At 45.8% G+C, this 15,981-nt stretch overlaps 1 protein-coding gene across 5 annotated transcripts in view; it reads right to left on the reverse strand.

Annotated features, from left to right (window-relative positions):
- Positions 1–15,981, reverse strand: part of CAD (carbamoyl-phosphate synthetase 2, aspartate transcarbamylase, and dihydroorotase) — a 617,432-nt gene that overhangs the window by 570,437 nt on the left and 31,014 nt on the right. For all 5 annotated transcript variants that reach the window (XM_069233593.1, XM_069233597.1, XM_069233596.1 and 2 more), the window contains exons 3-4: positions 12,440–12,569; positions 3,681–3,823 (exon numbers count right to left, since the gene is read on the reverse strand). In XM_069233593.1, coding sequence (XP_069089694.1) covers positions 3,681–3,823; positions 12,440–12,569 — 273 coding nt within the window. The remainder of the gene's footprint in view (positions 1–3,680; positions 3,824–12,439; positions 12,570–15,981) is intronic.

The raw sequence follows: 15,981 nt of genomic DNA on the forward strand, positions 1-15,981 counted from the left end.
GGGCAAGACTGATTTGCATCTGGCTGGGTCCAAACTGGAATGGCATGGTGAGCAAAACAACTGATGGATGTAACCCAGATCTGTGACTGGGGGGTGAATGTTTGGTTTGTTCTGCATTCCATCCATCAACTGTTCTTTTTGCATGGGTCCTTCAAAGTGGCACAAGTTGTGCTTCAGCTCTGAGGGGCCCTCTTCAGTACCCATTGCCAAGGGATCAGGAGTACCATTTTCTAGGTACTCATAGGGGACTGAAGGGCCAGATCACATGGGGAATCACGTGAACAGGCGTCTTGTTTTGGGGAAGGAACACTGGCACTGGGGGGGCTGGATAGCAGGAACTCAGTGCATTTCAGTCGAACCCAGCTCCCTACAATGTCCCTGTAGGAAGTTGGCCCTGTATGCACTATTTCAAAGTGAGGAATAGTATGCACAGAGTCCAAGGGTTCCCCTTAGAGGTGAGATAGTGGCAAAAAGAGATAATTCTACTGCTCTATTTTGTGGTAGTGTGGTCGAGCAGTAGGCATATCAGAGGGTTGTGTTAAGCATTTGTTGTACACACACTCAGAGGCAATTCCAGGCCAATAGGTTTTTGTACAGAAAAATATATTTTCTTAGTTTATTTTAAGAACCACGGGTTCAAGATTTACAAGTAATACTTCAAATGAAAGGTATTTCAGGTAGGTACTTTGAATTAGCAAAATAGCATATACAGTTTTCACATAAATGACATATAGCTATTTTAAAACTAGACACTTAGTGCAATTTTCAACAGTTCCTGGGGGAAGTAAGAGTCTGTTAGTTTTTGCAGGTAAGTAAACCGCCTACGGGGTTCAAGTTTGGGTCCAAGGTAGCCCACCGTTGGGGGTTTAGAGCAACCCCAAAGTTCTCAGGGCCGGTCAGGTGCAGAGGTCAAAGTGGTGCCCAAAACTCATAGGCTTCAATGGAGAAGGGGGTGCCCCGGTTCCAGTCTGCCGGGGGGGGGACACAAGTCCACACAAAAAGTACACCCTCAGCAGCACGGGGGCATCCGGGTGCAGTGTGCAAACAGGCGTCGGGTTCGCAATAGGTTTCAATGGGAGACCAAGGGGTCTCTTCGGCGATGCAGACAGGCAAGGGGGGGCTCCTCAGGGTAGCCACCACCTGGGCAAGGGAGAGGGCCACCTGGGGTTCGCTCCTGCACTGGAGGTCGGATCCTTCAGGTCCTGGGGGCTGCGGATGCAGTGCTTTTACCAGGTGTCGGGTCTTTGAAGCAGGCAGTCGCGGTCAGGGGGAGCCTCGGGATTCCCTCTGCAGGTGTCGCTGTGGGGGCTCGGGGGGGGCCAACTCTGGCTACTCACGGTCTCGTAGTCGCCGGGGAGTCCTCCCTGTGGTGTTTGTTCACCACAAGTCGAGCCGGGGGCGTCGGGTGCAGAGTGCAAAGTCTCACGCTTCCGGCGGGAACCGTGTGTTGTTCCAAAGTTGCTTCTTTGTTGCAAAGTTGCAGTCTTTGTGGAACAGAGCCGCTGTCCTCGGGAGTTCTTGGTCCTTCTAGAAGCAGGGTAGTCCTCTGAGGCTTCAGAGGTTGCTGGCCCCTGGGAACGCGTCGCTGGAGCAGTGTCTTTAGAAGTGGGGAGACAGGCCGGTAGAGCTGGGGCCAAAGCAGTTGGTGTCTCCGTCTTCTCTGCAGGTTCAGTTCAGCAGTCCTCTTCTTAGGTTGCAGGAATCTAGTTTCCTAGGTTCTGGGGAGCCCCTAAATACTGAATTTAGGGGTGTGTTTAGATCTGGGGGGTTAGTAGCCAATGGCTACTGTCCTTGAGGGTGGCTACACCCTCTTTGTGCCTCCTCCCGGAGGGGCGGGGGGCACATCCCTATTCCTATTGGGGGAATCCTCCAAAATCAAGATGGAGGATTTCTAAAGGCAGGGGTCACCTCAGCTCAGGACACTTTAGGGGCTGTCCTGACTGGTGGGTGACGACTCCTTGTTTTTCTCATTATCTCTCCTGGACTTGCCGCCAAAAGTGAGGCTGTGTCCAGTGGGCGGGCATCTCCACTAGCTGGAGTGCCCTGGGGCATTGTAACACGAAGCCTGAGCCTTTGAGGATCACTGCTAGGTGTTACTGTTCCTGCAGGGGGAGGTGTGAAGCACCTCCACCCAGAGCAGGCTTTGTTTCTGTCCTCAGAGAGCACAAAGGCTCTCACCACATGGGGCCAGAAACTCGTCTCTCAGCAGCAGGCTGGCACAGACCAGTCAGTCCTGCACTGGACAATTGGGTAAAATACAGGGGGCATCTCTAAGATGCCCTCTGTGTGCATTTTCTGTTAAATCCAACACTGGCATCAGTGTGGGTTTATTATTCTGAGAAGTTTGATAACAAACTTCCCAGTATTCAGTGTAGCCATTATGAAGCTGTGGAGTTCGTTTTTGACAGTCTCCCAGACCATATACTCTTATGGCTACCCTGCACTTACAATGTCTAAGGTTTTGCTTAGACACTGTAGGGGCATAGTGCTCATGCACCTATGCCCTCACCTGTGGTATAGTGCACCCTGCCTTAGGGCTGTAAGGCCTGCTAGAGGGGTGACTTACCTATGCCATAGGCAGTGTGAGGTTGGCATGGCACCCTGAGGGGAGTGCCATGTCGACTTAGTTGTTTTATCCCCACTAGCACACACAAGCTGGCAAGCAGTGTGTCTGGGCTGAGTGAGGGGTCCCTAGGGTGATATAAGACATGCTGCAGCCCTTAGAGACCTTCCCTGGCATCAGGGCCCTTGGTACCAGGGGTACCAGTTACAAGGGTCTTACCTGGGTGCCAGGGTTGTGCCAATTGTGGAGACAACGGTACATTTTAGGTGAAAGAACACTGGTGCTGGGGCCTGGTTAGCAGGATCCCAGCACACTTCAGTCAAGTCAGCATCAGTATCAGGCAAAAAGTGGGGGGTAACTGCAACAGGGAGCCATTTCTTTAGAGTCCCTATTTCCTTTTAATGTCATTAATAGGATTACACTTCTAACATATACTACAGTTGATTATGCTCAATTTTACTTAATTGAAATTGAGGTCAATATAAATAATTTTAAATATGGTTTAACAATTCAAACTATTTAAGCTCCTTCAGTTTATTAAATATTTAACTTTTTTAGGGTCAGAATTAGAGATGGTCCTCTATTTTAATACATTTATATAAATATTTAACATTGGTTGGATTTATTAATTTCGTTTTATTAAATTAATACAAATTCAATCAACTATGTAGCGTTGCCGTAAAAATAAGGGTTTGGAGATAAATGATATTTAAATTTTAGGGGTCAAGGATGTTGGGGATGGGAGGTGTGTCTCAAAGGAATGGTAAAAGGTAGGTCAGAATGCTGACAGGGAAGTAACAGTGGTCGAATTGATGTATTGTAACCCCATCAAGTAACAGCTAAACGATTATGAACAGTCCTGTACAGTCCATAAAGACTTCAAGTTGAGCACTAAATGTCATGGAGCATTAAAACCCTTCCAACATCAAAGCAGCAATTTTAAAATGCACTTAAATCGGAGAAGCGGATTCCTGGGTACCAACAGCAGATGAGTAGGCATGCAGCTATTATCAGGCATTAGCTGACCAAAAGGACCAAATCACTAGTTCATTTGAAAACAGCTACTTGTACTGTTGCAAAGCATTACTCGGGATAAAAGGGCCAAGCGCAGGCTTACCTTCAATGAAACCTCTTTCACCAAATTCCTAGTGTTGGGATCTTCAAGTGGAACAGTGCCCTCCTCTGTTCCATCCAAGATCAACTTCCCCAGCATAGTTCCCTTCTCCCGAATCTTCTTTGTCAAGGCCCTGGTGTCGACTCCTAGATGGGGCACAGAAAAAAGGCAGGTGGTAAAGGACCACTTTTTATCAGAAAAAAAAATAACCGCTCAAGATTGGCACCCCGCCTTAGAACACCACCATACAAGAAAAAGACTATAGGTGGTACATCCTTCTCCGTTCAAGCAGCCAAACTACGGAATTAATTACCCCCAACTATAAGAGCCACAAATAACTATCTTGTCTTCAGAAAACTACTCGAGTTGACTCTTTCCTTCATAACCACCATATTCAAACAGCTATGGACTGCATAGGCTTATGTTGATAAATATTATTTATCTGATTATGTGTATATTCTAGTTATATATAGTTCTTTAGAAAATATGTATCGCTACTATGTCATAACAACAAACTACACACATACTCTTTAAACCTGTTTAACTAATGTACATTTACTCATGGTTTAAATAAGTATATGTATACTTAACATGTTCATAGGTCATTACATAACTCCTAGATAAGTTGTTATACTAGATACTTATGAATCCCTGCCCTCATTTTATATCACACTTTGTCTACCCATCACCATATGTCATGTCTCTCTCAATCTAGCTTCCATTCCCACTCTGACTCATCCCAAATGCATTCTACTACTTTCATCTCCTAAATAACCCTGCCTAAGCTCTTCCCTCCTCTTCCACGCCTAACTCACCCAAAAACTCACTGTACTACCATGATCTCCCAAACAACCCTAATAAATTCTCCTTCATTTATCTCACCCTGCTACTATGATCTCCCTAACCCTTTCCTCAGACTCTTCCTTCCTCCATCCCAAGCCTAAATCCTATTACCATAAACTCCCAATTAACACTTCTGGATTCTTCCCTCCTCCACCCCTCTATTACTCCAGTCAATCCAACTAACAAACTCACATATCCGCGGCTCAAATTAACTCATAATAATACTTAAACTGTACTCATATTTCCCTATACTAATCCACCACAAATTTTTGGGTTCCAGAGTAGCGTGCTACTCTCCGAAAAGCACTTCGATGCCTCGTCAGAGGTAGTAAGCGCTATATAATGAAAATGTCACTTACCCAGTGTACATCTGTTCGTGGCATCAGTCGCAGTAGATTCGCATGTTTTGCAATAGCTCGCCATCTGGTGTTGGGCCGGAGTGTTACAAGTTGTTTTTCTTCGAAGAAGTCTTTCGAGTCACGGGAACGAGTGACTCCTCCTTTTGTTTCCATTGCGCATGGGCGTCGACTCCATCTTCGATTGTTTTTCCCCGCAGAGGGTGAGGTAGGAGTTGAATTGTAGTAATAGTGCCCATGCAATGGAGTGACTAAGTATGCACCTATTTAAGGTTGAGATGATACATATATAAATAGTTGAAGGTAACTTCCAAACTGCTATAGGCTCCCGGGGAGGCGGGTGGGCACATGCGAATCTACTGCGACTGATGCCACGAACAGATGTACACTGGGTAAGTGACATTTTCAGTTCGATGGCATCTGTCGCTGTAGATACGCATGTTTTGCATAGACTAGTAAGCAGTTATCTCCCCAAAAGCGGTGGATCAGCCTGTAGGAGTGGAAGTAGTCTGAAATAATGTTCTTAATACGGCTTGACCTACTGTGGCTTGTTGTGCGGATAACACGTCTACACAGTAGTGCTTGGTGAATGTGTGAGGCGTAGACCATGTGGCTGCCTTACATATTTCTTGCATTGGGATGTTTCCTAGAAAGGCCATGGTAGCACCTTTCTTTCTGGTTGAGTGTGCCCTTGGTGTAATGGGCAGCTGTCGTTTAGCTTTAAGGTAGCAGATTTGGATGCATTTAACTATCCATCTGGCTATACCTTGTTTTGATATTGGGTTTCCTGCATGAGGTTTTTGAAATGCAATAAATAGTTGTTTAGTCTTTCTGATGTTCTTTGTTCTGTCAATGTAATACATCAATGCTCTTTTGACATCTAATGTATGTAGTGCCCTTTCAGCTACGGTATCTGGCTGTGGAAAGAACACTGGAAGTTCCACTGTTTGATTTAGATGGAACGGTGAAATAACCTTTGGCAAAAATTTAGGATTGGTCCTTAGGACGACCTTATTCTTGTGTAGTTGTATAAAAGGTTCCTGTATAGTAAACGCCTGAATCTCGCTTACTCTTCTTAGGGAAGTAATGGCGATGAGAAATGCCACCTTCCAGGTTAGGAACTGTATTTCGCAGGAGTGCATGGGTTCAAAAGGTGGACCCATGAGTCTTAAGACAACATTTAAGTTCCATGAAGGAACAGGTGGTGTTCTTGGTGGTATAATTCTTTTAAGGCCTTCCATGAATGCTTTAATGACTGGTATCCTATATAGGGAAGTTGAATAGGTAGTCTGCAGGTATGCAGATATTGCCGCAAGGTGTATTTTAATGGAAGAGAAGGCTAGGTTAGATTTTTGTAAGTGAAGCAAGTAACCCACTACATCCTTTGGAGTTGCGTGTAAAGGTTGGATCTGATTATGATGGCAGTAGCAAACAAACCTTTTCCATTTACTTGCATAGCAGTGCCTGGTGGATGGCCTTCTGGCTTGTTTTATGACTTCCATACATTCTTGGGTAAGTTGTAAGTGCCCAAATTCTAGGATTTCAGGAGCCAGATTGCTAGATTTAGCGATGCTGGATCTGGGTGTCTGATCTTTTGGTTGTGCTGTGTCAACAGATCTGGCCTGTTGGGCAATTTGATGCAGGGTACTACTGATAGGTCTAGCAGCGTTGTGTACCAGGGTTGCCTTGCCCAAGTTGGTGCTATTAATATGAGTTTGAGTTTGTTTTGACTGAGTTTGTTTACCAGGTAAGGAAGGAGAGGGAGAGGAGGAAAGCGTAAGCAAATATCCCTGACCAGTTCATCCATAGGGCATTGCCTTGGGACTGTTTGTGTGGGTATCTGGATGCGAAGTTTTGGCATTTTGCGTTCTCCTTTGTCGCAAACAAGTCTATCTGAGGTGTTCCCCAGAGTTTGAAATAAGTGTTCAGAATTTGGGGGTGAATTTCCCATTCGTGGACCTGTTGGTGATCTCGAGAGAGATTGTCTGCGAGTTGATTTTGGATCCCTGGTATAAATTGTGCTATTAGGCGAATTTGGTTGTGAATTGCCCAACGCCAAATCTTTTGTGCTAGCAGGCTTAACTGCGTGGAGTGCGTCCCCCCTTGCTTGTTTAGATAATACATTGTTGTCATGTTGTCTGTTTTGACGAGAATGTATTTGTGAACTATTATTGGTTGGAAAGCCTTTAGTGCTTGAAAAACTGCTAGAAGTTCTAGGTGATTTATATGCAGTTTTGTTTGATGTACGTTCCATTGTCCTTGTATGCTGTGTTGATCGAGGTGTGCTCCCCACCCTGTCATGGAAGCATCTGTTGTTATTACGTATTGTGGCACTGGGTCTTGGAAAGGCCGCCCTTTGTTTAAATTTATGTCGTTCCACCACAGAAGCGAGAGGTAAGTTTGGCGGTCTATTAACACCAGATCTAGAAGGTGACCCTGTGCTCGTGACCATTGTGATGCTAGGCACTGTTGTAAGGGCCTCATGTGCAGTCTTGCGTTTGGGACAATGGCTATGCATGAAGACATCATGCCTAGGAGTTGTAGTACCATCTTTGCTTGTATCCTTTGTGTTGGATACATGCGTTGTATGATGGTGTTGAAATTTTGAATTCTTTGGGGACTTGGAGTGGCTACTCCTTTTGATGTGTCTATTATGGCTCCCAGGTATTATTGTACCTTGCGCGGCAGAATTTTGGATTTTGTGAAATTGACGGTGAACCCTAGTTTGAAGAGGGTTTGTATGATATGATTTGTGTGATATGAGCACTCTATTAACGAATGGGCCTTGATTAGCCAGTCGTCTAGATATGGGAACACATGTATTTGCTGCCTTCTTATGTGTGCAGCGACTACCGCTAGACATTTGGTAAAGACTCTTGGTGCGGTTGTTAATCCGAAAGGCAGTACCTTGAATTGGTAATGCATTCCCTTGAATACAAACCTTAGGTATTTCCTGTGCGATGGGTGTATTGGTATATGGAAATAAGCATCCTTGAGGTCTAAAGTTGCCATGTAGTCGTGTAGTTTTAGCAATGGCAATACTTCTTGTAGTGTGACCATGTGAAAGTGGTCTGATTTGATGAAAGTGTTCACTACTCTGAGGTCTAGGATTGGTCTCAGCGTTTTGTCCTTCTTTGGTATCAGAAAGTACAGTGAGTAAACTCCTGTGTTTATTTGTGTGTTTGGCACTAATTCGATTGCATTCTTTTGCAATAGTGCCTGCACTTCTATCTCCAGGAGATTGGAATGGTGTGTTGTCAAATTTTGTGCTTTTGGTGGTATGTTTGGAGGGAATTGTAGAAATTCTATGCAATAACCATGTTGGATAATTGCTAGAACCCAAGTGTCTGTAGTGATTTCCTCCCATGCTTTGTAATAATGACTTATTCTTCCCCCCACTGGTGTTGTGTGGAGGGGGTGAGTGACATGTGAGTCACTGTTTAGTAGTAGGGGTTTTGGGGCTCTGAAATCTTCCTCTATTTCTAGGGAATTGCCCTCCTCTATATTGTCCCCGAAAACCTCCTCTATACTGTCCCTGGTAACTGGACGGTGTTGCTTGTGAGGTGCTGGCTTGTGTGCTCTGACCCCGAAACCCCCCTCGAAAGGGTGTTTTACGGAATGTGCTGTAATTGCCTCTGCTCTGCGGGGAGTAGAGTGCGCCCATGGCTTTGGCAGTGTCTGTATCTTTTTTTAGTTTCTCAATCGCTGTGTCCACGTTCGGAGCCATGCATGCCTTCTGATAGTTACAGATGTATTAATTGTCCGTGCAGCTGTATCTGCAGCGTCCATGGAGGAGCGGATCTGGTTGTTGGAAATGGTCTGTCCCTCCTCAACCACTTGTTTTGCCCTATTTTGTAAGTCCTTGGGCAGATGTTCAATGAGATGTTGCATCTCGTCCCAGTGGGCTCTGTCATAGCGCGCAAGCAGTGCCTGGGAGTTCGCGATGCGCCACTGGTTTGCAGCTTGTGCTGCGACTCTCTTACCAGCTGCATCGAACTTGCGGCTTTCTTTATCTGGGGGTGGTGCATCTCCAGATGTGTGGGAGTTGGCCCTTTTCCTAGCTGCTCCTACAACGACAGAGTCTGGTGGCAGCTGTGTAGTGATGAAAACCGGGTCTGTAGGAGGCGCCTTATACTTTTTTTCCACCCTTGGTGTGATAGCCCTACTTTTGACCGGCTCCTTAAAGATGTCTTTTGCGTGCCGGAGCATACCAGAGAGCATAGGCAGGCTTTGGTATGAGCTGTGGGTGGAGGAGAGTGTGTTGAATAAAAAATCATCCTCGACCTGTTCTGAGTGGAGGCTTACGTTGTGAAATTGTGCTGCTCTAGCCACCACCTGAGAATACGCGGTGCTGTCCTCTGGTGGAGATGGCTTCGTAGGGTATGCCTCCGGACTGTTATCTGACACTGGGGCGTCGTATAGGTTCCATGCGTGTTGATCTTGGTCACCCTGGCTTATGGTGGTGTGAGCTGGGGAGTGTGATGGAGTTTGTGCTGGTGAGACGTTAATCACGGGCGGAGGAGAGGGTGGTGGGGTAACTCTTTTCACCACTTTTGGTTGTGGTGTCTGTTCAGTTTGGAACTCCAACCTTCTCTTTCTTCTAATGGGGGGAAGGGTGCTTATTTTTCCTGTCCCCTGCTGTATGAAAATACGCTTTTGCGTATGGTCCACATCAGTTGATTGTAGCTCTTCCTCAAACCTATGCTTTTGCATTTGGGAGGTTAGCGACTGCTCTTCTGTATAAGAGCCTGAAGTTGGGTCGCTTGCAGTTTGTTTCGGCACCGAAACCCTGTCTGCGTGTTTTTTCGGCTCCGAGGTGACTTTTTTCTTTTTCGCGGCCGAAACCTCTTGGCGTCGATCTTCTTCGGTGCCGCTGTCTCGGCGTTGAGCCGTGTCCACACCGGCATCTCGGTGTCGAGGCTTGTCTCCAGCACTTTCTCGGTCCCGAGAAGGCTGCGTGCCAGTGTCTCGACCGGAGTCGGACGATCTTGGCACTGTTTGGGCCTTTTTCGGTGCCGACGGTCGGTCCCCGAATTTATGGGTGGAGCCATGGCCTGATGGCAGTGGCGTCCCCTGGGCCTTGTAAATCTTCCTCTGCGTGGTTTTCGACGTCTTACTCACGGTTTGTGTATCGTCGAATCCTTCGGAGTCCGATTCTTGGATCGAGAAGGTACCTTCCTCTTCTTGTTCCTCGAACTCTCGGTGGGCTGTCGGCGCGGACGCCATCTGAAGTCTTCTGGCTCGACGGTCTCGGAGTGTTTTTCGGGACCGGAACGCACGACAGGCCTCGCAGGTGTCTTCACTGTGCTCAGGTGACAGGCACAGGTTACAGACCAAGTGTTGGTCTGTATAGGGGTATTTATTGTGGCATTTGGGGCAGAAACGGAACGGGGTCCGTTCCATGGGCGTTCTTCAGCACGCGGTCGGGCCGACCAGGCCCCGACGGGGGGATCGAAAAACTACCCCGAAGGGCACCGGAGCTCTTCGATCTTCGATGCGGTGTTGAATCTAACTACGCCGACCCCGAACGCAACAATACCGACGAAAATCTTCCGAAATTAGCTATCTTTCCGTTCCGAAACTCGGAGCGACAGGAACACGTCCGAACCCGATGGCGGAAAAAAAACAATCGAAGATGGAGTCGACGCCCATGCGCAATGGAGACAAAAGGAGGAGTCACTCGGTCCCGTGACTCGAAAGACTTCTTCGAAGAAAAACAACTTGTAACACTCCGGCCCAACACCAGATGGCGAGCTATTGCAAAACATGCGTATCTACAGCGACAGATGCCATCGAACATACAATTACAATACAACACAATAATTAAAACTGATGTGCAATGTTCTGGGTGATTCAGAAGAGCCATTCTGTGCAAGTTTATTGCACCCCATTCATCAGTCGGCAAACACTCTAGAGAGGTCTGGAGTTTCAGGCAATAAACACTGTATGTCCCTCTTAAAACTTCTTTCACTGCCAGTACCTCCCTGCTTCTTGTGCTTTAAGACACATTAGTAAGAAGTTCTGCTTTACCATGCCATGCATGAAGAAGTCATAATGAATTAACACCAATAAACTAGAGTATCTTGACAGCACATGTCGATATCAAGTGCAAGAGCCATGCCAGACTTTCTAAATAATCTCAGTCATAGTTTTTAGTACTGCATTTAAATGCAACTCATTTAGGGATCCTAAAAATGATACTCTTCGTGGGGAAATGTTATCTGCCTCCGCCTTATGTACATTCACAGGTTACTAAGAGTGCTGCTCTGGAGTTTTAGATATTAGATGGATGCAAAGTCCAGGTTGCACGTCCAAAATAGTGATGAAGAGTATGAGGCAAAGAAAAGATGAAAATACTCTTTTGCACATAAAATAAAGGGGTGTATCAGATTGAAAAGCTTGCCCCAGTAGCCAGTAGATGGCAAAAAGGTGAAGAAGTAAATCTAGAAAACCTCCCTTATTGTGGGAGGACACCAAAAAGTAAATACTGATACAGACACAGGTCCTTGTAGATAGCGAAGACTGCACAAAAAAGGAACATTTATTAGTGGGGCTAAATTCAGCACTCCCACACTTAATTAAATCTACATTTTTAGCCTCACATAATTGTCCCCTGCTTTTGGCAAGGGGTGTAAACATGCAGTCATTTTATATGGTTACTTCCAAGGACTTGCTTGGGGAGAAGAACTGCAGTTTTGAGGTTACATTATCCTGTAACAGAAGTTATTACTTGTGGCATCAGTAGAAGGATAGAACTAACTGGAAAGCACATTCTGCCTCTCAGGTACTGAACGAGGTTAATGGATCACTGTGAAATGTGTGCACTAGATACATACAGTGCTTTTGCTTTCTGCAAGTTGTTTTTATATTTTCAGTAATGCCAAGGTTTTCCAGTACCTTAATAATGGTGGTACATTAGAACTTAAACACTATGTCGTATTTAAAGTGTAATAAATAATTATTGCAAACAAAGACTGAATGTGCATAACCCACGGTACATTAGGAACTTCCGCCCGACTGAATACAGGTAACTCAGTATAGAGGCACAAAGGATACCAAACTGGAAAAGCAAACAACCTGAGTGATTACATGACCAACTAAAAAGACTGTACTAAAGAATACAGAATTATAGTGTATGTTTTGGTTTTGACTTCCATTTCTTTATTTTGTTCGCACATTGTCATGACCTAGGGCTTCCAAGCATGTTATAATTGGAATATTTGGTTGTCTAATACAGAATGTTTGGTTGTTTCACAGCATTTGAATTGCTGCTAGTAGTCATGCTCGCTGTGGGCTTTGTGTATACCTGCTTCCTGCACCCTCATCAAGAAAAAAACTCTACAATCAACACTTCCAAAACAAAACATCCACCAACACAATGAGCTCTTCTCTGTAAGCCACTAGATTCCTGACAACGTATGTGCACCATGCCCGAGTACTAAGCCACACTGCAGCCTAGTTTCAATGACTCGGGTACTGCGTTGTGGCCATTACATTATTTGTGGTTAAAAAAGAAATGATGAAAAAAGGGCAGCAAAAACTGCATCCACCCCAGTGACTAACCTTCGAGTCCTGGGATGTTGTGCTCCTTAAGCCACTGATCCAAGGAGAGAGCAGCGCACCAGTGGCTTGGATTTTCTGACTTCTCACCCACGATGAGGGCTGATGTGTGGATGTGGCTTGATTCAAACCACTGCAAGAAGGGCAAAAAGCATAAAAACAAAAGAATTAACAAAATAAAGAAGTTATACTCTTCTAATAAATTCTGCACTCTCATGTAAGGTATGCTCAAACCCAGTTGGGCAAGCAGGATATATTGCCATCAGTGTGCACCACAGCCACTTCAGAAACATACCAGTGAAACAGATAAAAAATTATTGTACAGGGAATAGGAGACTTACGCTAGAGCAGGTGTCTCCAAACAAGTATCTCATGAGCTACGAGTAGCTCTCCAGCTACCTATAAGTAGCTCTCCTGTGGTCAGTCCAGCCTACGAGTATAGAAGCATTTGCTAGGTTTAATCAATATATGTATAGCATAATTAATAAGTGCATATTTGAGATGAAAATGTGTGTATTTTCGGAACTCAAAATTATGTTTTGGAAGAAATGGCTGAATGTTCAAAATGTATTTAATCCTATTATATGAGCAATAAATCATGTGGTGTTGGAGAAACATACGAATCATTCTTACTTTGGGATGCTATTCGGATTACAGTTATGGCTGTTATGTGCTACCCTTTTAGAGGCCTTTCAAATTGATAATTCTTTTTTTTTACTGCTGATAATCCTGCCGGATGCACTGATGTGATCACTAACAATCTTGGATGGGGTGGTGACCAGTACATCACCAATATTAGCAGCTCTTATAACAGAAAAGGTCGGAGACCCCTGCACTAGAGAATGTTGCTCATCACTGAACCAAAAATCTATCTTTTGGGAGAGGACGAGGAGGTCAACAAAGTGGTAATGGCAAGCAGAACAGGGCTTCGGAACATCACAAGTTTGACTTTGAAAGGTGAAGGTTTTTTCATCAGGTGTGAGTGCTATAAACTTGGGGCAAAGATACAACCCTAAACATGACTAAACCTCCTGAGAGATAGGATTTTGTTGACATCGTCTTACGATCAAAGTTCTATTGCGGCACTTAGACAGGGCTAGATTGGGGCACTAACAAAACGGTTCCCAATCTCATCAGGAGATGAAATCCTGTAAAAAAAAAAATGGGGTACAAATATGGGGACGCTGGACCCAACCTGGTTTGTTGGTTACCACTCTGAAAGAAGGATAGAATAAAATGTGTCAGCCATGGGCCAGAATAAAATGTAGCATCCCAAAAATGTAAAAGTAAAAAACCACCACCTAAATATTTAGACATCCCACTCAGCAACAGTAAAGTCTCCTAGTGGTGATGTCATGGTGATCAGATGTCTGCAGCTTCCCTGATTACAGACATGTTCAACTGAAGTCCACAATCAATTTAAGATCTGAATTGGTACCTTTATTTTGCAAGGGGACTAGTGGAAACATGGCCAGTTCACTGCATGGAGTCCAAGGTGCTCATTTCTAGCAACATACTTGTGTGTCAGGACCAATTGTCAGCGCCCTAGATTTTTTCAATGGGACCTTGCAGGGTTTCTCACTTGGCAGGGGGTGGCCCCTGGCATAAATATTTACCCACATATCTGTTCATAATGGAAGATGGTCTAGTTATTGTGGTAACTTATGCATGCATGTAAATAACACATAGGTTTAAGTGACAATAACTGGTTGAGCGTCCAAAAGAGGTCAAATGGCAGGTGAGCAGTGTAGGAAGTTGGCTCTGTATGTGCTATTTCAAAGTAAGGAATAGCATGCACAGAGTCCAAGGGTTCCTCTTAGAGGTAAGATAGTGGCAAAAAGAGATAATACTAATGCTCTATTTTGTGGTAGTGTGGTCGAGCAGTAGGCTTATCAAAGGAGTAGTGTTAAGCATTTGTTGTACATACACACAGGCAATAAATGAGGAACACACACTCAGAGACAAATCCAGCCAATAGGTTTTGTTATAGAAAAATATATTTTCTTAGTTTATTTTAAGAACCACAGGTTCAAATTCTACATGTAATATCTCATTTGAAAGGTATTGCAGGTAAGTACTTTAGGAACTTTGAATAATTACATTAGCATGTATACTTTTTACATAAAACACAATAAGCCGTTTTAAAAGTGGACACAGTGCAATTTTCACAGTTCCTGGGGGAGGTAAAGTATTGTTAGGTTTCACAGGTAAGTAAGTCACTTACAGGTTTCAGTTCTTGGTCCAAGGTAGCCCACCGTTGGGGGTTCAGAGCAACCCCAAAGTCACCACACCAGCAGCTCAGGGCCGGTCAGGTGCAGAGGTCAAAGAGGTGCCCAAAACACATAGGCTTCAATGGAGAGAAGGGGATGCCCCGGTTCCAGTCTGCCAGCAGGTAAGTACCCGCGTCTTCGGAGGGCAGACCAGGGGGGTTTTGTAGGGCACCGGGGGGGACACAAGTCAGCACAAAAAGTACACCCTCAGCAGCGCGGGGGCGGCCGGGTGCAGTGTGCAAACACGCGTCGGGTTTTCAATGGTTTCTTATGAGAGATCAAGGGATCTCTTCAGCGTTGCAGTCAGGCAAGGGGGGGGGCTCCTCGGGGTAGCCACCACCTGGGCAAGGGAGAGGGCCTCCTGGGGGTCACTCCTGCACAGGAGTTCCGTTCCTTTAGGTGCTGGGGGCTGCGGGTGCAGGGTCTTTTCCAGCCGTCGGGAAATGGAGTTCAGGCAGTCGCGGTCAGGGGGAGCCTCGGGATTCCCTCTGCAGGCGTCGCTGTGGGGGTTCAGGGGGGACAACTTTGGTTACTCACAGTCTTGGAGTCGCCGGAGGGTCCTCCCTGAGGTGTTGGTTCTCCACCAGTCGAGTCGGGGTCGCCGGGTGCAGTGTGGCAAGTCTCACGCTTCTTGCGGGGAGTTGCAGGGGTCTTTAAATCTGCTCCTTGAAACAAAGTTGCAGTTCTTGTGGAGCAGTGCCGCTGTCCTCGGGAGTTTCTTGTCTTTCTTGAAGCAGGGCAGTCCTCAGAGGATTCAGAGGTCGCTGGTCCCTTGGAAAGCATCGCTGGAGCAGGTTTCTTTGGAAGGCAGGAGACAGGCCGGTAAGTCTGGAGCCAAAGCAGTTGGTGTCTTCTGTTCTTCCTCTGCAGGGGTTTTTCAGCTCAGCAGTCCTCTTCTTCTTGTAGTTTCAGGAATCTAAATTCTTAGGTTCAGGGGAGCCCTTAAATACTAAATTTAAGGGCGTGTTTAGGTCTGGGGGGTTAGTAGCCAATGGCTACTAGCCCTGAGGGTGAATACACCCTCTTTGTGCCTCCTCCCAAGGGGAGGGGGGGTCACATCCCTAATCCTATTGGGGGAATCCTCCATCTGCAAGATGGAGGATTTCTAAAAGTTAGAGTCACTTCAGCTCAGGACACCTTAGGGGCTGTCCTGACTGGCCAGTGACTCTTCCTTGTTATTCTCATTATTTTCTCCGGCATTGCCGCCAAAAGTGGGGGCCGTGGCCGGAGGGGGCGGGCAACTCCACTAGCTGGAGTGTCCTGCTGTGCTGGCAC

This window comes from Pleurodeles waltl, chromosome 5 (genome assembly GCF_031143425.1).
Source record: "Pleurodeles waltl isolate 20211129_DDA chromosome 5, aPleWal1.hap1.20221129, whole genome shotgun sequence".
In the NCBI taxonomy this organism is placed as follows: domain Eukaryota; kingdom Metazoa; phylum Chordata; class Amphibia; order Caudata; family Salamandridae; genus Pleurodeles; species Pleurodeles waltl.